At 50.0% G+C, this 22460-nt stretch overlaps 1 protein-coding gene across 1 annotated transcript; it reads right to left on the minus strand.

Annotated features, from left to right (window-relative positions):
* Window positions 1-634: 634 nt before the first annotated feature.
* Window positions 635-21961, minus strand: RNASET2 (ribonuclease T2). Its single transcript, XM_012659275.1, has 9 exons — window positions 21891-21961; window positions 20210-20270; window positions 17048-17103; window positions 15547-15604; window positions 11937-12007; window positions 8505-8618; window positions 4267-4312; window positions 1748-1822; window positions 635-896 (listed from the first exon to the last, which is right to left on the minus strand). The coding sequence occupies exons 1-9, from the start codon at window positions 21959-21961 to the stop codon at window positions 693-695; spliced, it is 756 nt and encodes a 251-aa protein (XP_012514729.1). The 3' UTR covers window positions 635-692.
* Window positions 21962-22460: the final 499 nt, after the last annotated feature.

Below are 22460 nucleotides of genomic sequence, written 5' to 3' on the forward strand. Positions count from 1 at the left end.
AGGGCTGAGATGAACCAGGCTGCGGCGTTAAGTTTGCAGGGAATAGCGCGCAGGACGTGCGCTGATGGGGCAGGGACAGCTGGTCGGCTGCTCTGTGAGTACGACCCGAATCCCCTCGGAGCACCAGGGGACATGTCCTCCTCCAAGGACAGGCTTGTGCCCGCTCCAGGCTGCCAAGGGAGAAGCTGGTGAGGGGACCGTGTCCTGGGTCTCTGGCCACGTGGACGAGACCCCAACCCTGAGCTAGAGACGCCCCCGGCCACCGCCTGGCTCCCGCTGTGAGCAGAGCTCCTGTCCCACAGACACCCACCCCAGGCAGGCGACAGGCTCGGCGAGGAAAACTCAACCAAGAGTCTCCTGAATTGGCACCAACTCCACGGTGCCTGCCTGGCCTTCTGAAGGTGCTTCAGAGCTTCATAATGAAGAAGAAGCACGCAAGCTCTGTTGCAAACACAAAGCAGCCGCCAGGCGTGGGCGAACACCTTCCCCTCCACGGGCTGCACGTCCGTCCCATTTCTACGCGAACTGCAAAACTCGATTCATGGCATTAAAGGAAGAAAGCAAAACAACAAAAAGGCTTGCTGCTAACAAAAGAGTTATAAACAGGAGACTTCACTTTGGAGCATTCAGAAAGCAGCGGTTTCTGAATTCCTCTTGTATTTTAAAACACAGAATATTTCCAAAATTTGGCATCAGTGCTTGATCTTTTTAGGTGGGGGGTAAAAGACGGGGCCGTCTTCACAGACCCGCAGGCCCTGGTCCTCGGCAGCTGCCCCCGCCAGCCAGGCCTCCTGCCCGGGGGCCGGCCGCTCGCCCGGCTCGGTGCAGTTCCGCAGCTGCTGGTCCTGCTTGGTGAGGCACAGCTCTATCTGCCCGATCGTCTGCACCGCCTCGCCCTGAAAGTGAAAAGATGAGGGACGTTTAGAATTCAGATCTTGAATTATCATCAAGGTTTTAGGATCACACAGCTTTAGAACTAACTGAATGTATCAAAAGCAGAGGCTCCAGCCCTAAGATTCCAGGCTCTGGGAACACACCCTCTTTGTTTAACATAAGGGGCGCTGAACGGGGACCTGTGGCCCGAGCTGACTTGGCTGTGGGCAGTGGAGCTTGGCCTGAGGCTCGGGTCTCCCAGCCGCCACTGGAGGCTTGTGAGGGGCCGTGAGTTTATCTTGGAAAAGACGAACAAGCAGTTTCTGCACGTGCACGCAGGCACAACCGCACACACAGCGCACAGACCGAGGTACTGGGGGAAGAAGTGGCTTTTGCACGTAAACAGGTGACTGGTACCCTACTGCCGGGAGAATATAAGCATCAGCTGATAAAAGATATTTTGTCTACAAATTAGACAGATAGCTGCGATTAAAATTATTAACACAAGCAACATAAAAACTCAGGAATTTTCTAACTTAGAAACGTTTAACTGTAGCAATACACCTACTTCCTTCTCCACTTTCCTTCTGGAACAGGCATAGTCTTGTCAGGAATAAGCAAGAAAACAAACCCTCCCTACCCAGCACGGTGTCAAAGAACCACACCCGCGCAAGCACACGGCACACGCCCATGCAAGCACATCACATGTGCGCCTGTGCACACATGTGTGCACATGCCGACACACGGACACACAGCACACACACGCCCACGTGCGACTCTGCCCCGGGAACCCACGGTGAAGACAAAGCTGCCAGGAAAGGACAACTTGTCCTCTTGACAAAGACGGGAAGGGACCGAACGCGGCCCGTCTGACCTGTCTTGGCGGAAGGCACTGGAGTTTGGGTACCACTCCGTATACTCTGGTAAGCGCATCTTTAAAATCTCCAACCTGGCATCAAACAGAAATGTATTAGAAGTGAAACCTCAACAGAATAAAATCTGACAGTCCTGGTCTACCCAGAGCGTGACACTGACGAGCGAGCGGCTGGCGCCGGCAGCAGAGACAGGGCTCTGCGTGGAGGGAGAACGAACCGCACACGGCAGGAGAGGACGCGCCGAGCCAGGCTCGTCCAGCAACCGGACCACGCGTTGCGCCCTCCCCACCTCCCACTAGTCCCTCTGCGGCCCAGCCCCCGTCCTCCCAGAAGTCCCACCTACACGCCACACGCCACAGCCTCTCTTGTCAACTGACTCCCGTTTCGTCTTTCCCGGCTCCCAAAGCTCTCTCAGCCCTGTCCACTCCAGACCTCTGTCCCCTCCCCCATCCCCACAGACAACACGTCCTGCTGCACAGAAGAGGGGCCTTGGGACACTCACCTCCCCGCCCCACCCTGCAAACTCTGACCGGCTCTGCTCGGGAACCCTCCACCATCGCTCTCTCCTGCCCTCACGTCCCTCAGCCAAACCTCCCAGGAGGACACTGCGTCCCCTCGGCCCCTGCAGCCCAGCTCTGGGGGTACCACACCCCGCAGTGGCTCCAGACGCTCCCTCTGCAGCTTCCAGGGCACCGGCTCCCGGACCGCCCCCTGCCGGCTGGAATTCCTTCCCTGCCTCCTGTCTTCTCTTTCTTGAAGGCTGAGTCCCCACCACCTGACGTGGGAGGCCTTGTCCCCCCCAACCAAGGCGTCCCTCGCCACCCAGGCCTGCCTTCCTGGACCTTGCAGAGGCCTCAAATTCAAACTGTGCAGGCTGGATCTGATCATCCTCCTCCAAGTTCCCGATGCCAACAAATGTCACTCCATGGAGGTCCAGGGCAGGACCAGGCATGGCCTTCCCTCTGCCACCCCCCACCCCCGCAGCCACGTCCAAGCTCCGCACACCGTCCCCGCCTCGCCAGCTGCACGGCCAGTGGTCCAGTAAACCCTCCCCACAGGGCCTCCTGGGAGGGTCTGGGTCTCTGTCTGCCCCCAGCCCCAGGCAACCACAGCAACAGCACTCGCCCTGCCGGCGGGTGAAGTACCCGGGTCCACGCTCCCACTTCGCTCCTTCCAGCCCTCCTGCTCCGCTCCCGAGCTCCTGGAGAGGGGTCTGTCCTCCCAGCCTTGCCCAGCTCCCCCTCCCCCAACACTCCTCCCAGCGTTGGCACAAGCTCAGGCCTCCGTTTCAACACCGAATTGCCCAGGAAACGTCTGGGTTAGGCAGCTCTCCTGGTGCTCCGGCAGCACTGATTTCCCCAAGAAACAGATAAGTGGACCGACCAGTGGCTGGAAGCTGGAAGCAAAAGCAGGAAATCTGACGATCAATCAAACTATAATACTTTCACAGGACAGGACCTGCCCGAGTTACCCGTCCATCGGGCTATTTCTAACCAAGTGCACGTAGAAGGAGCTCGACAAATGTGTCGTCGCGGTCGCTTTATCGTCTGAGTTCTGGGCAGAAACGCAAAGCTCATCCTCCGTATCTACGTGCACATGAGCCCAGGCGAGGACAGAAAGGGCCCTGCGGACACGCGGCTCGCCGCTTCCCGGAGGGGGCTGGGAAGAGCAGCTGGCGGCTCCTCCCTCACGGCCACCGTCCCTGCGCACCCCACTCCCCACAGAGGGGGAAAAGATCAACTGGAAAACCACTGCGCAGCCGAGCAGACGCCGCTGGGAGCAAAGACACGGCTGCTGATCTATTTCACAAACTGTCAACAGACCAAAACAACCGTTCGACGTCTAGCCACGACCCCGGAACTGCCCTACCGCTAAAACCAGCGACTTTCAACCTTTTCTTAAATCCACACCCTACGATAAATGCAAAAATCATCCCACAGCATCTGATATGTCTGCCGCACAGAGGAGACGCCACCAAGGCAGCACAGCAGGAGGGTCCCGCGGGCCGCCTGTGAGCCAACGTGGCCGTCTTTACAAGAGCAGCAACTCGAAGTCGAAAACAGCTGCGTTCTGCACACCCCGACCAGCCAGCGAGACTGGGTCATGCTTAAACTTCTATGCTTGCATCATTCAGCTTTATCAAGAAACAAATCACAGTTCTCTCACGAAAACAAAAAACAAACATGTTTTGTCCTCAAGCACAACACCACAGTATTATAAAACCGAACGTGCTCATTCGACACGCACGTTCCACCTGCCCACTGGCACCCGGGCACACGCTGCTCCCCACGTGCTGGGAACCTGTGCTCCAAAGGCAGTGGTCTAAGGAGCCTCCAGTTCACAGCCGACGCGCACAGAGAAATGAAGCTCAAACACGCTCTGTTTAAAGCACAGACGTTCAGAAGCAGCGGGGCCGGTGCTGGGTCCCTCCACAGCCCAGGACTGCTCACAGGAGGAAACGGCACTTCTGACGTCCCCAGGAGACACACATCAGATAAGAGGCAAAAGCAAGACTCACCTGGTAGTAATTGATAGACGGTGTTATCCCCAACTTTAGGAGCACGCTAAAATTTAAATTAAAAAAAATTAGCTGTATAATGAAAGTCCACTTTCCTGTATTGTTCTTTTCAAACACATATTTCATAGTAAAATGGAGACACTCTTAAAGGACTTTCTTCCTATTACTTTAGGCACTGTATCGGTCAACAAGGACAGCAAATTGGCGGCTCCCAGGCCCCCACTCTTCCCTCACCCTGAGTGCTCTGGGCACGCCTCCCAGGGTCCTTGCACCGAACCCTTCTCAACGGGGATTGCAGCCGCCACCAGCAACCGCAGCTGCACACGCGGCACACCTATTTGCCACACCTGTAGAAGATGTTAGCAATTCATTTAGGAGCCTAAGCTTATCCTAGAAAACTGCATTTGGTCAAATCTTTAAACACAGTCATGTACCACATAACAGCATCTGGTCAACAATGAACTGCAGGGACAACCATGGTCTCGTGGTCTCCTAAGATGACGCTGTAGTTTTACTGTGCCTTCCTATGTTTAGATACACAGTACTTACCATGCGTCACAGCTGCCTACAGCATCCAGGGCAGTAACATGCTGTGCAGGTTTGCAGCCCCGGAGCACAGGCTACACATACAGCCTAGGTACGTAGGAAGCGGTAGCATCTAGGTTTGTGCAAATGCACTATGTGGTGTCTGAACGATGAAATCGCCTAACGACGCATCTCAGAATGTATCCCCGTCCTTAAGTGGCACATGACTGTACATTAAACACCTACAGCCTGGAATCATTTCCTAAAGCTCTGCTACAGAGAATCCCATAGAGTAGGAACTCACTTATTAAACTACGCGGATCCCATTGCTTCTTGGCCTTTTGGCTGCGATCCAGTGTAGTATTAAATTATGGAGGTACCACGTAAAATTCTCAGGTTAATTATTCCGAAAGAAGACTCTGTAGTCTCCCATCAAGCTGTTCCAGATCATTCTAGATTGCGACCACACAGAGACCCAGGCTGCCTCTCCGGGTACTAACTTCTCATCAGACGGTCTCTGCTGCAGAGCTCCTGGAACGAGCAGGAAAGAGGTAACCAAGGGGCCTGTGAGCCGCAGACACCACCAAACCCTTGTGAACCTGCCCTGGTGCTGTCACTGTGGGGTAACCAACAGATCTCAAAGACTTTGTGGCAAAAGAAAATGTGAAATATCTCAATAATTTTTTATATTTATTGTAAGTGGCAATGATGGTATTTTGGAGCTAAGGTACATTAAATTTAATTTTACCTTTTTGTTGTTGTTGTTCTTTTTAATTTCACTACTAAGAAAGTAAAAATATCTCTGTGGCTCACATTGTATTTCCATCGGGCAGTGCCCTCCTGACCTAGGTGACTAAGGAAATAAGGCAGAGCGAGGCCTGGGCAAATCTGCACCCAGCCCAGAACACAGTGCTTCACGTTTTCCACTAGTTAAGGGCGGTTTGGCATCAACCCCTGGGTCTCTATCTGTGGGTAACCTGAGAACTTTGCTTTGAGACATGCTGCAGTTTTTCAGGTTTCCAGCCTTCATGTTATAAAGTGAATAAAAAAATCATTACAGTTGACAATGATTTGACAGGCTGACCTACGAGAAAAAGATACATAGTAATAGTGTATAAAGAAAAATCAGTGGTCTTATTTTAAATTTTGACTCCTTAATTTCAACTTTATGAGTGCTAAGAATTTTAGACTTTCCTTGGGGAAAGTGGGAAAGAACCTAACTTTTCTATAATTGTTCTTCTCAGTTCTTAGCAAACACTACGCTCCCAGCAGCGCTGCTCCCTCAGCAGGTCCTCAGGGAATGCTGGCCGAAGGAGCGAATGGAGGGATGAGCAGAGCTCGCCCCCGAGGGCAGGGAATGAAGGAAGGAAGGAAGGAAGGATGAAGGAAGGAATGAGCAGAGCTCAGTCCTGAGGGCAGGGCTTGCAGAATGAGTGAATGAATGAAGGAATGAATGGAGGGATGAGCAGAGCTCAGGCCCCGAGGGCAGGGCAGCACCAATCTTGCTGACACCCACGGGGACTCCAGGGCTTCCTGCGCTACCTGTGAGTGTGTACACCTGTCTTAGTCTGTTCAGTGTTGCTAGAAAGGAATACTCGAGGCTGGGTAGTTTGTAAAGAAAAGAGCTGTATCTGGCTCTCGGGTCTGCAGGTGTAAGCAGCTGGCGCCAGCATCTGCTCAGCCCTGGGGAGGGCTCTGGGGCTGCAGCGACTCAGGTGGAAGGCAGACAGGGGCCGGAGCTGCAGAGATCACATGCTGAGAGGGGGGCCAGGCTCCTTCTAACAACCAGCTCTCGGGGGAGCTAATAATTACCCCAAGGATGGCACCAAGCCATGCAGAAGGGGTCCAGATCTGCCCCCATGAGCCAGATACCTCCCACGAGGCCCCACGTCCAACACCGGGCATCAATTTCAACATGAAGTTTGCTGGAGACAAACCATATCCAACCATAGCAGTAAAGCTACTGAGTTTCAAAAAGTGTAAGTAGGAGCTACTTAATAAATATGTATTAGATAAAGAGATATATCATTTAGATAATGTATTTTAAAACTTTTCAGCAGTACCCACTTCTCCTTTTTCTGTTTGATTAAATAAACTCGGTGGCAGAGTTAGCGAGAACTCACACTACTAGTGGTTTGGGGCAGGATCGGACCATGAGATCCATATTTGGAAACGAGGGCATCTTCCCTTTCTCTCCAAAGTGGTCCTACTCTGTCGTCTTCCAGTAACGATAGTTTCTTATTAATCACACGTCTGCTGCGCCCCAAGAGCCACCACATCCTCCCAGTTAATGCTCATTTTGACTTCAGAAGTGCTTATGATGCACACTTTTTAGGTCAGGAAATGTCTCCTGAAGAATTGCTTCTTCTACAAGAAAATACTGCTTCCTCTACGAAAAGCCTACAAAGTCTACAGATCGAATCACATACGCTATATATACACAACCTATATACAAATCAAATGTATAGGATCTGCAACACGTCACTGCTGACGTAACCTTCTTAGCGTACGTACTTAGTAATGTGGAATTTAGGCCAGAAGAGACTCGGGATTGACAGTGACCCAGTCATTTCCTTTACAGCACGGAAACAAGACCTAACGTTAGATCACCAAACTGCAAGCTAGCTCGTGTCAGAACCACGCTCACAGGCACACTTAAAGCTGCGAGCCCTGAAAGCTGGCAATTTTAAAAATTTATTTGCAGGGTACTCTCTGATTTGCAATCGTGACATCCCCAGAGACGCTGTCCCCTCCTGTACAGCGCCTGTGACCCAGCTGATCCAAACCCCAGCCGTTAGACCCCCTCTGATCAGAATGACACGGGAGACCACGTGCAGGAGACGCTCCTGTGCGCGGAGGCGGCGGAGCACGCCGAGGTACCTGGCAGGTTTATTCATCTTTCGAGCAGATCTGACTCACGCAGCTTCAGTGCGGCTGATGAGCAGAGGCTCCTGGTATTATTCTGATTTGAAGCAGAATTGCTCTGAGACAAGCTGTATAAATTACAGGCAGCAAGGAAAAGGCTGCACAATCTTCTGTCATGTTTTTTACAACGAGTTCACTGGTTTATTATAGCCCCTGCAGTGAAGGTCAAGGAGAAACAGAAACGTCGGCACAGGGGAAGGCGAGGGCTCGCCCCAAGCGCTCTGGGTGGCCAGACCCTGCCAGGCAGTGGGCTGCGCCGTGGCCCTTGTTCATGAGCTCATTGGGTGAGTGGTGACAACGTGCTCCCCAGCTCTAGAACACCGAGTCGAGGGCAGGCAGGGGCAAGCGCATGTGGGCTTAGAGGATCCTTGCCTGCCACTTCCTTCCTGCGTCTTCTAGGAGCCCTGCAGGAAAGATCCAAAGACTTAGACTCTCTGTGAATGCAGTGTGCTCCGTCAGAAATCACGGCTAAAAAGGGCACGCCCTGGTCAGTGTCCCCACGTATCTCAGGGCCAGCTCACTGTCTGACGTCAAGTTAGTACCCAGAGAGGCAGCCTAAGTCTTTGCACATACTGTGTGGTCATAAAGCGGAATGATCCAGAAAGGCGTGGTGGGCCTAGAGCATTCTCAGGAATGATTCCGTGAGCTCTATTCCAAGGCGCCCAGCACCCGTGACAGGGCGGTCCGGGTGGGCAGCGTGGCCGACACTCGTTCCCCTCGATCCAGGCTCGAGAGAGCAGAGCTCCCGGCAGCTCAGGACAGAGGACCTGCTGGAGGGGCACACGCACCTGCTGAGGTCCAGCTTTTGGTACAGAGCCAGACTCTTGCCAAAGTACTTCTTCTGGGAGTCGAGAGCCTCCACCTGCGCGGCGCAGGTCCCATGCTTCTCCCATTCGTGCTTCCTGTGAGATTTTAAAACACCTCCAGTTAAAAGTAATGAAACTAACTCACAGTCAAAAATTTGCAAACGTGTTTCCTCTTAGACTAGTCACATGTAATAGGCATGTCATTTCTTCTACAAAGTGGGAAGGATAAAATTCCTTATTTGCAACAGGCAATTATGCCGCCCACGATTAGATAATCAGTTCCAATTCACGTCTACAGTCACGGCTCGCTCAGTCGACAACAAGTCAAAGCTGAGAAGAAGAAAACGCCACTGTTCCAAGACCCACTGAGTCACGAAGCATGGCGTGGTCTCCTGCAGGAGCCGGCGAGTCACAGCCAGGAGTTTCATGGTGGCACAACCGTCATTCCTAAGCAACTGGCCAGGAAAAGGGGGACATCCAGCTACTGAGAAATGCCTCGGGCCCACTCCCTATTTCAGCTGCCACAGCCACTACAGTGCACACGTCCTTTCCACAGGTGACGACGATAAAACTAAACAGCCCAACCAGAGGTCTGCAAATGAACAACAATTTGGATTCCAGAAACACGTGGGCACTGATAATTCACTACATTTTACTGCAGATTAAAGTCTTATACAATCTTCCACATTCTTCACTTGGTCCTCACAACACTGCAAGGTAAGATTATCCCTAGCTTAGAAATGGGGAAATTGAGGCTCAGGAGGGCTTGGTGCCTGGCAGAAGGTCACGCAGCCAGAGTGTCACAGAGCCTGCCCTGGAACCCACTCTCGGTCACAAGGCCACTGCACCCCCATCCCACCAACTGCCAAACAGGACGTGTTCAGGACGGCTGGACTCGTCACGCGGACGCCAACCACTACTGGCATGCACAAAACACGCGTCGGGTTTCCTCAGCATACCATCAATTAATTCATGAAGTTTTAACAAATACCATTCATGCAACCATTTATAAAGCACTCATACGCAGTCTCTCAAAAATGAAATCTAAATGTGCATTAACTCATTGGCAAGATCCATCCACAATACTAGTTTTAAATAACCACAATGGATATAAGTCTCTCAGACTAAGAAATCTATAAATTGAACATAAGAAGGATACGGGTGGATGAATAACTACATTTCTTCATCCAGAATAGTTTCTAGAGTGAATTATTTGATTTTTAAACTAATTGAATTATAACCTGAATTATAGGTGACTTAGTTTCTGTAAAACAGAAATGATTCTGGAACCTACTCCACTGAGTTATTATGAAGAGTAGTGAGTAGAAGCACGCAAAGCACTTCTACACAAGCAAAAATAGTTCTTAGCTAACAATATCCAGTAAATGTCAATTATTATTATTATTTCTAGAGCAAGCTTAACAATAGATGTTGGAGATAAGAATATATTAAAGTATTGATATTAATATATTATAATTCAAAGCATTTAATCACACATCATTTGGAAATGGTCGTTTTTTATTTACCGTCAAAAGTGTCAGTTACCCAACTGAAGTGACTGGGTGTGTCGCCCCCATACTTGGAGGTGCCCCGGCTGCCCACTGAGCACGGCGGGTGCAGAGCCGGCATCAGGGGCCACCGCCTCACCCGTGAGGGGCAGCAGCGTTCCACAGTGAGGCTGCGTCACCAAAATGAGCAGGACCCAAATCTGGTTCTTTTTCTTGTAAGAATCAAAAAGACAAACCAAAAAACCCTACTTTGCAAAGAGCTGTGTGCATAATACTTTTCAAAATGGCTAATTTTAGGGAATTAGCTTGAGCACCAAGTAATACCAAGACACCCAACTTTGCATATGTGATTCCATCTGAGATTAAAGAAAAAAGTTCTCGGACAGGCCTCCCCACCCCAGTGACAGCAGCTGTGGTGGTGACATCCAAGAACGCCTGTGAGGAGTGCTGTAGGCGACCTGAACAATGAGGACACAGCCTGGGGACGGTGAGGTGACTGGTGACGAGGGACAGCCCAGGCAGGGCCCCTCGGAGCTGCCGTTCGCACTCGGAGCACTCGAAAGTGTAAGTACTAATTAGTGTGTGAGCTTTATCTTTTTCATTTAGAACAAAAAAGTTTTTTAGGAATATAATTCAACTATTGAACCGGAAAAATTTAGGTAAATCATTTTGCCTTTATTAGAGCACAAAAATAAATGTTCACTTTGCCAACACCGTTTTGATTAAATATTGAAGATTCAGCCCACCGAAACCCTGTATATGTTTGCTGATTTCTTTTCAGCCATTTGGCTAAAATCTGACTGACTCCACTCTAGAACACTGTGACAACTGGAAAAATTATACTTCGTATACTTAGTTACCACAGAATCACCATTTGAAGTACACTGCGAAACGATACATAAATGTTTTTTCCTGTTTCCTCCCCTTCAACTCATTATGGCAATTATCTGCTTTGAAGCCACCGTTTTGAACACAGGCTGTGCAGACCAAGTGCTTCGGAACTGAACCATTCTCCACCCAGTTTTCATTAAGAGCGCGTCTCTTCATTTCAACTTACAAATCAGGGTCAGTGAACCCTAAAACCACTTCCCTGCCACACATCCTCTAGGAAACGTCACTCTGAACACTGATGAACCAGGAAGAAGGACATAGTTTTCATTCCATTTTGTTCTAAAAAGCTTTTTCCTAAACTTAACTTTTAATTTTCCCGAAAATTGTACACAAAAAAATATTTCTAGATAAATTAACCTTTTGGGGCAAAGTCTGATTAGTTGTAATCTCAATCATAAACTGCCACATTGGAGTTAGATGGAGAAAATAAAGAATTACCTTCAGTTAACAAAATGTAAATAAAAGGAGTATCAATTTCATTTACTTAAACAGCAGGGTTTTAAAAGCTATCTGGCATTAAACCCAGCATCTCGCCCGAGCTCGGTGCCTGCCACACTCAGGTGTTTCACTGCGAGAGACAGAGGAACTGGGAGTCTCGCCTTCTCTTCCCCCGAAGTCACAGGAAGGACATTGCTGCCTGAATGGGTGTCGTCTTTTTTCTTAATATACTTTAAGACAGCAGCACAGTTTCCATAGGAATATTCCCTCCTGTCTGATTTGGACTAATTCTTAGATATGCAAGAATCCTACTTTGTTAAACGTCAGTAGAGAAAATTTTTAAAGCAAAGTAATAAATGAAACAGCACATAGATTAGAAAACAGGTTTCTCCAATGGATAAAAAATGCCCTCATTTTTTTATGGAGAAAGGCACCAAAATGGCATAACGGCATCATTTCTAGATAAAAAGCCGCTCAAACTGCTCAGCCCCAGGTTCTCTGTGTGTCACCTTAGAACACGCTCAGGGCACCCCCACCTGTCTCGGGACTGGGGTGGCTGCCGGATGCTCACACTTACCAGAACTGGCTGCGATTAGGAGACGAATGAATTACATCAGGCCAGTAGGTCTTCATTTCTGGCAAAAGATCCTATGTATAATTAAAAAAAGAAAAAGTCTATGCAGGACCTAATAAACTCAAAACAAAACCTAGAAGGCAAATTTGATAAACTCATACATTCAAAGAATTGAGCTCTGCTAATTAATAACATTAGGAGAGTAAAATGATTCTGTGCTTATTCCACATGAAGTATTTAAGATACATCTAAAAGTGAAATTAGGCCAGGTGTGGTGGCTCATGCCTGTAATTCCAGCACTTTGGGAGGCCAAGGTGGGAGGACTGCCTGAAGCTAGGAGTTCAAGACCAGCCTGGGCAACATAGTGAGACCCTGTCTTTACAAAAAAATAAAAGTGCTAGTATGTGCCCATAGTCCCCGCTACTCAGGAGGATGAGGCAAAAGGATCACTTGAGTCCAGGAGTTCAAGGTTATTGTGAGCTGTGATCTCACCATTGCACTCCATCCTGGGTGGACAGGGCAAGACTCTGCCTCTAAAAAAAATAATAAATAAATAAATAAATAAGTGAAATTTGAGCAATCGTAAAGCTGCATGTGAAGATGCAAGCTCTCACAGTGAATGGATAAACTGCAGACAGTGGAGTACAGTCAGCGACAAAAACCAATGAGCTGCCAAAGAAAAGGAAACCAATTGCCAAGGAAAAGAAACCAGTCTGAAAGGCCACATACTGTATGATTCCAGCCATATGACATCTCGGAAAAGGCAAAATCTTAAGAGACAGCAACGAGATGAGTGGTTGCCACGGGCTCAGGGAGGCAGGAACAAGCAGGGTGTGGGTTTGGGCAGGGGAGCTACTCTGAGTGACACTGTGGGACGCTTGTCTTTGTGCGCTTGTCAGACCCACAGACTGCACAGGAGTAAACCCTAATGTGAACGATAAATTTTAGTTAACAATTAAGTATCAATATTGGTCCATCAATTATAACAAACATATCACACTGTCGGAAGATGTCAATGATACGGCAAACTTGAGGTAGAAGGAAGGGAACTGTCTGTAATTTCCACACAATGACAATTTTGCTGTAAACCTAAAACCACTCTAAAAAATAACACCTATTAAACAAACAAATACGAGCTCTCCTTGCCCCAGAGAAGGGCTTGTGGGAGCTGGGCGGCCTGTGCCCTCCCGCACCGTGAGGACAGTCACACCAAATCCAGAGGGACCCAAGTTTAGTTTCCAATGTCTACACACCTGCTAGACCAAAAAGATTCAATCCCACCAGCCCAAATAACTCAACCCCCTGCCCAGAGTGAGCACAGCTCCCTCCCCTTCCCCCGGCCCCCAGGGGGCGTCCACAGCACGTGCCCCGCCACCACTCTCCGACTCCAAACCCCCTGGGGAAGATCTGGCGGATGGTGCAATTTATCCTGCAAACGAGGCCACTTTTGCTTGGGCAATGCTGAGTTGAACGTTGCTGTACACGAGGGAACCAGGGCTGTTCCGAAGCAGTGGCTTAGGTCACCACGGACCCATGACCCGCCAGGGGCTGCATCTCAGCCTTCCTTTAATGGACCCTCTGGGGTATCCAACACCACTGTGCCTCTTCATCACGCCCCTCCTCTCTTGGGTTTCCTCCTTTGCTGTGTTTTTGCACACTCCTTTCCTACCCGCTGTGGACACTGGGGCTCTGACAGCCCCGCTCTGCCCTCCCACCCACGCCCACACCCACACCTGAGACCCCACCTCTCCACCCACGCCCACACCTGCCCGCCCCGCCCCTCCACCTACGGCTTCCATTGTGACCTTCATGCTTCCAGCTCACCTCTTCTGACATCACCACTTGGACATTTCAAGGGCACTTCAAACTCAGCGTGTCCCCAAGAGCCCATCCCTGGCCAGTGTCCCCTGTGTCTGGGAAGGGGACTGACTGCCCTGAACACCACCCGGCCATGGCTCACCCTGTCACCCTGGCTTCCTCCCAGAATCTCCAGAGCTCCGTACTTTCTGCCTCAGGGCCTTTGCACAGGCTGCTTCCTTGGCCTTTCTGGCCCTTCACCTAATTAGCCAGATTCTAGCTCAACCATCTCCTCCCTAGGAGCTAGCGCAGGCCCATCAGTTCCAAACTGTACCTGTTCTTTCCACTCTGGGCACCCATCACAGTGTGTAACCCTGTACATGGGACAACTTCGGTGGCACCCACCTTCCCGAATGGAAGCAAGGGTTCCAGAGACTTCCCCACCCCTGGCCCTGCAGCCACCTGCAGGCACTTGATACACCAAACCCATCTTCCTGTCCACTGGACCCAGGGCGGGCACGACCAGGTGTCTGGGGGAGGTGAAGCGAGTCCTCGCGGAGAACAGCATGCCTGGGAAACGTGGGACATCGCCAGGCTTCGGGGTATGCGTGGTAACCCAGGGTCCCCAGGCCTCTCAGGCCTCCTGGCTCAGACCACTGAACGTCCTTCACAGGAAGAAAAAAGAAAAAAATAATTCCACTTGGATTAGAACCTGTAATGGATTTGGGACTGACGACCTCGTCTTTTCAGGGGACGTATATTCCCGGGAAGAACCCGCAATTCCAGCAAGTCCTCCGATTCTGCTTCATGTTTTCGGGGAGGCCCCAGTGACCCCCCTGGACCCTCGACCCGCTTCCCTGACACGTGACTGATCACACACAAGGAACTGCTGGCACCCCCAGGGAGAGATGAGCGTGGGGTGTGTGAAGGTTCTATATCCCATGGGAGGTAGCAGTATCTCAGAAGAGCACTTCTCCTAACACCACTCGAAATTCCAGTCCTATCATTTATTCTTTAATAAGAGCTTTTGTACTGGAAAGGCTCCTCCCTGCCCAGAAACCCAGCCCGCCCTCGACCAGAACCGACAGCTCCGGGTCCCACGTGCCTGCCCTCCCAGCCACAGCTGTGCAGAGCTGCCTCCCACGCCCCACGCCGACCAGGTTCACGCTCTCAGTCGTCCTACCCAGGAGTCCTGGGGGACTGAGGACCAATCAGGTCCAGCAGGTGAGCGTAGGGTCTTGCGCAGCCAGGGCAGGCTTTGCCCCGTCTGAGCCACTCACACAGTGGTTTGGGCCCAGGGCAGAGGAGGGGTAAGGTCAGTTTCATTTAATTTGTGGGGTTGCTTTAGATATCAGTAATTACTAAAACAGTTCCAGGGGCTCAATCCTGATGAATACATTCATGACCCTGTAATTTTGTTTTATTTCAATTAATTTTTTTTTTTAGAGAAGGAGGTCTTTCTGTCGCCCAGGCTGGAGTGCAGTGGTGTGATCACAGCTCACTGCAGCCTGGAACTCCTGGGCTCAGGGGATCCTCTCACTTCAGCCTCCAGAGTAGCTGGGACTACAGGCATGCACCACCATGCCTGGCTAACTTTTAAATTTTTTTGTAGAGATGGGGTCTCACTATATTGTCCAGGATGGTCTTGAACTCCTGGCCTCAAGCGATCCCCCCAAAGTGCTGGGATTACAGGTGTGAGCCACCATGCCTGGCCATGACCCTGTAATTTTAAACATGACTTGGAAGGTATACTTGTGAAGAAAAGAGTTAATTCAGTTCAACACCGTGCAGTAGAAATATAATTAAAAGTCAGTACCTTAATCTCTTCTAAATTAAAGTGCCACGATCGATTACATTCTTCAGATTTATCAGGCCTTGAAATTCAAATTTAAAAAATAAAATAAGAAATATCAGTCTTGATTGGCATGACTTCCATATGACATTAGGAAACACTTTCATTAAAGTCTGCAAAGAACAAAAAGAGAAACTCTGCCTGGGAATCCCTTACCCCACACAGGCCGTTTGAGAAAGATGCCCAGAGACAAGCAGTCAGTCTGAGCTTCTTCTGACGAAGAAAGAAACTGTGCCAAGAACAATGCAGCACAGATGGCTTTCGGTAAACGAAGCCAAATAAATGGCCTCGTCTTGGGAGCTTCAAGGTCCACCCCAGCTGGGGTTGGAATGGGGCTCAGCAGCTTCCCCGCACGGCGATGCTGACCCCCTGACCCCTCCACGGACCCAGCAAGACAGCAGTAGGTCTACATCTCTCAACGTGAGGAGGATGCAACAAGGTGACATATACAGCTGACAGGCTCAGAAAGCACGTGGCATGTGACGTAAGATCAGCTGTGACTTTGATTTTACTTTTTTAGTACCAGACACACCAGCACTCCCTGCTTTTGAACCCCAACTCTGCACTCACGTCTGATTCTGGACACACCAACCCTCGCTCTTTAGCTGCTGCTCAGTGCACGAGGTCACCAACCTACTTCCTGAGATCCGGCCACCCCAGAGCCACAAGAGGGCAGGGGAGACAGCGTGTCTTCAGCGTCAACGGGCTGGCCCAGCAATCTAAAACCGGCACCTTTTCACCCCAGAGGATGCGAGGAAGCAGCGTTGCAAATGCTCGCTCCATGCCGAAGCACCATGCTGAGCACAGACAGACAGCACGTTTGCAGACGACAGAGGAGCAGGCATCGAGCAAAGTCCAGGAAAGCCGGAAGCCCCAGAACAGAAGTGTCGTGTCGCCCCAGAGCCCGGGGAGAAAGTGAAACCAGAAGCCCCCAGGTCCTGGTGGGTTTCTGCCAGTCCCTGTCCCTCAGGAGCACGTGGGGGCCAGCTGAAGCCAGACGGGCCTTCTCCTCTCACCAGGGCAGCAGGGCGAACGAATGTGCGCAGTTTAACGTCACAAGTGTGTGCACAAATAAAAAAGAATTGACTAAACAACACGCAGGCAAACCAGAAAAATGAATTTGAGTGTTTGTGAAATGTGAATAATATAGACACACACTGTTAATTTTCATATATTCATTTACAATAGACTCCAAAAGAAAAACGAAACGAGAAAATTAAAATTTAGTGATCCTAAAATGTTCCTGGGATACCTGAACACGTTTAAACTAGATTGTTACTATTCTATACAAACAGAACAACAAGAGAATTAGGGTTATGTTAAGACGAAAAGTACTTGTAAATAAGGATTTGATCTACTGAATAAACAAAAATAACAAATATAAAGACTAGACTTAAGCTAGAGTTCCAAGTCAGCTAGCTTCTCCTCCCCACTGAATTAAATTTTAACTGCGTTAGATACTCGCCACAACCCGTGTATCGTCCAGTAATGCGGAGGGTCTCTGCAGTCATTCTGCACCTCCTAGGGAGAGAGGACACGAGAAAATACTTGGTTGGTTGTTTATTGAAATACAGTTAGCAACCCTACTTCTTTCATCAACAAGAGACAGGTTCCGCACTGACACAAGATCAATACAGTGTTCATTTACAATAAATTCATTCTAGTAGCATGTTCGTGAGAAACTGCGCTGGCCTTCTAGGCCCTTAAGTGCGGCCTCTTGACTGAATCCAAATTTTACAGAACAAGTCCTTTTATTAAAAGGGTGCAGCAGAGAAAGACGAAGCTTTTCTCGCCTCCTTCGGAGCTTAAAAAAGAACCACCTTGAAATCAGAAGGCCGCAGGTTCCCCACCCCATCTGAGCCAATCCTCAAACAATTTAATTAACAGAAATAAACAGCTATTTTTGTTCTTTTTATGTGCTCACAAATTAAGTCAATCTGATGGAAACCCTATTGCTTACGAATAATTTGATTACCATATAATTTCAAGTAAATGTTTAAGAACAGAAGGCTCACGATACCTGCTAAACTAAAGCTTGCTCAGGTACCAAGTCTAAATCCATTAGCGAAATATTAAGTATTGCAAATCTAGAGCCAAAAAAATAACAAGTAAGAACAGTAATACATCCTTAATCTCAACAATAAAAATAAAATCAGAGAAATAAGTCTCAGTATAACACTTTTTAGGGACCTCCAAATTTATGAGCTAAATCTGAGATTTTCCACAATAAACAATCATCAAGAAATACTTTTGGACTGTCAGTCTGCAGGAAACAAGACCCCCGCCCAGCTCGCTGCAGTGAATAAGCAAACAAGAAGTAGAAGTTCGAACCCAGGGAGGAGCGACCCAGGGTCACGCTGTCCTGCCCAGCCCTTGCCTCTGAATCCCTTGTGCAGAAGCAGCTTCTCTCCACGGCTGGGCTGGGAACCAGGGAGGGGCTGGTGCAGGAGAGAAGCGCTGCCCCAGAACCACCCAGCGGCAAAGTGCAGGACCAGGTGACAGAGGTCGTAACTTCACCTCTGCCCACACCCCAAACCCATCCCTAAGGAAACCCGTCCAAAGCGGGCCCGTGTCCTGCGGGTATGTGGCCGATGAGGGGCTGTGCCAGCACCATGTCGGGGGCTCTCCACACACCTTGGCCCCAAGGTGGCCTCTGAGGGGCTGTGCCAGGCACCAAAGACCTGGTGGAGACGAGGACAGACAGACCCGGCACCTGTAACGGGCACATCTCTTCAGAGGGAGGGGCCCAGGGACAGCCTCTGCTGCCCAGGAGGAGCCTGCGCTGCTAGACAACAGAGCCCCTCATCACAGCCACCCAGTTTGAAATAAATTCCCTAACAATGACATTTTGCTAGTCATTGATTTGGTTTAACCTCATTTCTAAAGCCTCAAGGCAGGAAAGCACTGCCTGCATGTTTACAGCCATTACACAGGGACACACCCGCATTTTGCCATGTAAATGCCTCCCTCATGCGCGGGGCAGCCCGGTCCCAGGTCCTGAAGGCAGATCCTCTAGTGCTCTAGTTTTGAGCCCTTCCTCCACACTGTCCTCCTCCACACCCGGGTCCCTCAGCAGGAACCAAGGCCTCTAGTCACTCCCCACTGCCCACAGTGGGAGCCCCAACGAGATCCCCAGCAGACTAAAGCCCGGTGCCCTGCACCTCCATGCTACTCCCGCCCCACTCCCCCACCCCGAAGCAAAGGAACAGCACTACAGACAACACGTAAAGCCTGCGAAACTGAAAGCAGAGCGTTGTAATGTAATAAGAAAGACTTGTTAGAAATGAGTGTCCACATCAAAAGTATAACTTGGTGAGGAGGATAAGTGAAATTTCAGTTTCATTTAACAGAAAAATCAGTGAGGAAGCAGAAGAGCATATCATACTGGTCAGTGCTAGAGGCAAAGCCAGAGTGCTCCTTAAAGTACAGGAATAATCCACCGTACAGCAATTATTGGCTACTTCCATCTTGCAGTAGTTAAAAGGCCCCGAAATTTAAAACTCCCAAGCCCAAATTTCAGAAAGTGTCAGTAAGTTAGGGCTGGCTCAGCCATAGGATGAAACACTTTAGGTCGATTATGCAATGAATACAGGATCGGCTTTGCAAATAGCCGGCCCTGAGGAAGGAGGCTGAGGCAGGGTCCCCGGCTGACGGTGCCCCAGCAGGAGAAGCCCACGCACTGACACCCTAAAAGGACAGGGGCACAGAGCAAGACAGAGCCACACACGGAGTGAGGCCAACCCGGCGGGGAGGAGGGTGTCATGGGTGCCAAGCAGAGCGAAGGAGGCAAGGAATGGTCTGCAGCTCCTTTCCGCTCATGGGAGACTTTTCTGTTATTATTTTCCTTAGAAATGGGGTCTTACTATGTTGCCCAGGCCGGACTGGAACTCCTAGGTGCAAGCAATCCTCCTGCCTCTGCCTCCCAAGTAGCTGGGACTAGAGGTGCCCACCATGTGCCCAGCTGACATTCCAAAAAGATTTCAATAACACAGAGGGAAGGGACAAGCTGAAGCCTGTTGTGGATTGAACTGTGTCCCCCGAAAAGATACATCCATATCCTAACCCCCGTAACTATGAATATGACCTCACTTGGAAATAGGGTCGTTACTGATGTAATCAAGTGAAGATGAGGTCATGCTGGCTTGGGGTGGGCCCTAAACCCAGTCACAGTGTCCTGATAAGAAGAGACAGAGAGACACACAGTGGAGAACGCCAGGTGAGGGAGGCGGCAGAGGTTGGGGTGAAGCCTCCGTAAGCCTAGGAGTGCCAAGGATTGTTGGTCTCCACTGGAAGCTAAGAGAGCAGCAGCACAGAACAAACTCCCCCTCAGAACCCTCCAGAAGGACTCACCCCTGCTTACGCCTTTCAGGCTTCCAGCCTGCAGAATTGTGAGCAAATACATTTCTGATGCTCTAAGCCACCCAGTTTGGGGTACTCTGTTACAGGGGCCCTAGGACACTGGCACACACCCCTCCTGTAGGCACAGCTCCGGCCTCCACCACTGGCAGGGCGAGGACGCTGGCAGTCCTGCCAGCCAGCGGCACCCAAGGTGGGCACACATGCACGCAAACCAACTCTTCTGGAGATTCACTGTCTCCAAGGGGCCAGTTTAGGCAGAAAAACTCACCTCGCACACTGTCTCAGGCCAGTGTTGAACCAGAATTAGTTTTTTCCACTCATGGATGCCACTGTTAAAAAGACAAGGAATTTATTTTTCAAGAACTTTTTTAAAGTTACAGAAAAAATTAATTAATTCATCCTTCCATCCATCCATCCATTCAACATGGAGCACCTGGGGGACACTGCCACAATCAAAGCCCCTACCCACGGGAAGGGCACACTCCATGGAGGAAGGCTGTAGACCCCATAGCTAAAAACACACACACGGTGTCCCACAGTGTCAAGTGGCCAGGAACAGAAACACCAGAGCACGAGGACAGGCAAGGCGTGGGTGCAGAGGGGATGCAGCAGGGAGGCCTCCCTGGAGGAGAGTCATGGAGCCAAAGCGTGTTCTCCTAAGGACCCTCCACAGAAACACAGACCCAGAACCCTTTAACTGCATTTGTGAAACCCAAGAGGCCCTGAACACTGGAAAGTTTTTGTAATTTATGTAGCAACAAAACACGAGCTGAACTAGCACAAGGCTGTTTATCGTCACTACACCACTCGGTACTTAGATTCACTTGCTTCTACGCAGAATTAGTGTCCTTTGATTGCAGGGTGCTACTTCAGAAGCCACTAGGACTGTTATCTAGAGCGCGATATGTGCGCCACGCTGCATCACGTTACCTAGAACACACACGTATGTGGTGGCACAGTACCCCAAATCTGAAACTCATCTGAACGTAGGACTTCACAGAAGGAACTACCGGGCTGCAGTTTACCCACTCAGAACTCTAGGAGGCCGCTAACCATACTTGCGAGGCTTAACATACAAAGAGATTACAGCAGAAAGTGCAGGTGGCAAAAACACTCCATAAACGGAAAAAGTCAGCAGCAACACAGGAATATACTAATAACTAAAGCTGACTCTTAAATTCAGGGTAAATTAAATTTTAAAAAGGAAGATTCAAAGTAAACTAGATCAAGTTACACGTTAGCTTTTGTAATAATTGAATGTATAGAATTCACAATTAAGATGCTACGAAAACTTAGTTGTAAGTCTGAACTAATGATGCAAGCTCTTTGCACAAAGGAAAAAAAGAGATGACCTGCAGCACGGCAATCGGAGCTGGGAGAAGCATTCGAGGCTTTTCCCCGCAAGGTGCAAAACCCTTACTTCACACAGGTGGAAGGTCAAGCAACGTCCAGGAAGACTAGACTATCAACCACCAAGCTCAGAACACCTGAAACAAAATCTCCATCTACCATCCAAAGAGTGATGTGAGGGAAGGAGAATGTCCCCACCCTCCCGTACCCGAGCAATGGGGAGGCGAAAGCCAAAGATGCACTGAGCAGAGGAGAAACTAAAAATCACGTTTTCAAACCCAGTAAGGACTTGGGAAAACGCCTGCTGACCTGCGGGGCCCTCGGGGTCTGAACCAACTGGGCTTCCCCAAACGCGCCTGCTCACAGGGGTGTTCCTGTTACATCAGGGGCATGAACGATGGGCCCGGGGGGAACACATGGCACAGCCCAAACTCTCCGGCTAACGCCCATTGATTACTGTTGTCCAGGCGCCACTGCAAGCACAGTCTGCACCTTAACTGATGTCTCCTGACACCGACTCTGTGAGGCAGCTGTCATTATTTCTATTAAAACTTCGCAGAGGAGCAAACTGCAGCTCAGACAGCTCTAAGGTCCCACACCCGGATATGAACTGGCAGCTGCCCCTCAACCAGCACAGCCGACCACGTCTCCAGCGAGACTCTCGCCTCATGGCCGATAAATAGGTAAATAAACGTAGCTTTTCCAGAAAACACACTTTCTGGGAACACCGAAATAATATTACCTCCTAAAGTATATGATAAAACAGCAACGGCACTTAATTAAAAAGTAAAACCCACCTAGTATGTAAGCATGAAATCCTTCATTAACCTGAGCATTACCCAAATGGAAGAAAAAATTAAAATTTGGTATTCAAATCCCGCGTCCTCCACAGAACTAAGGTTGGAATTCTCGGCAACACTGCCTGCTCCCCGCAAGCACCTGCCGGGCGGGGGCGGTGGAAAGAAGGAAAAAGAGGAAGGGGAGGCGGGGAGCGTCAGGGACACGGAGGAAGTAGCTGAAAAAGAGGAAGCACAGCTGCTAAAACACTGCCGAGGCTTAAACGCTCCCTCCACAGCCTCCGGGAGAACGTCCAGAGCAGGAACCCCGCTGCGCCCCGCCCAGGCCGCTGCCCTCCGCAGGCGCCCGCCTCGGGCTGCAGCCTGGAGTTC

Source organism: Propithecus coquereli, unplaced genomic scaffold (genome assembly GCF_000956105.1).
Source record: "Propithecus coquereli isolate 6110/MARCELLA unplaced genomic scaffold, Pcoq_1.0 Scaffold601, whole genome shotgun sequence".
In the NCBI taxonomy this organism is placed as follows: domain Eukaryota; kingdom Metazoa; phylum Chordata; class Mammalia; order Primates; family Indriidae; genus Propithecus; species Propithecus coquereli.

What these genes read in the sequence shown, in the direction of transcription:
- RNASET2 (XM_012659275.1), bottom strand. Translation starts at nt 21,961, where the DNA reads ATGAGGCGAGAGTCTCGCTGGAGACGTGGTCGGCTGTGCTGGTTGAGG. An exon ending in CCTAATCGCAGCCAGTTCTG is followed by an intron (nt 8,619 to 11,936) that starts GTAAGTGTGAGC and finishes AAAATCTCACAG; the next exon opens with GAAGCACGAATGGGAGAAGC. An exon ending in AGTGCCTTCCGCCAAGACAG is followed by an intron (nt 897 to 1,747) that starts GTCAGACGGGCC and finishes TTTCACTTTCAG; the next exon opens with GGCGAGGCGGTGCAGACGAT.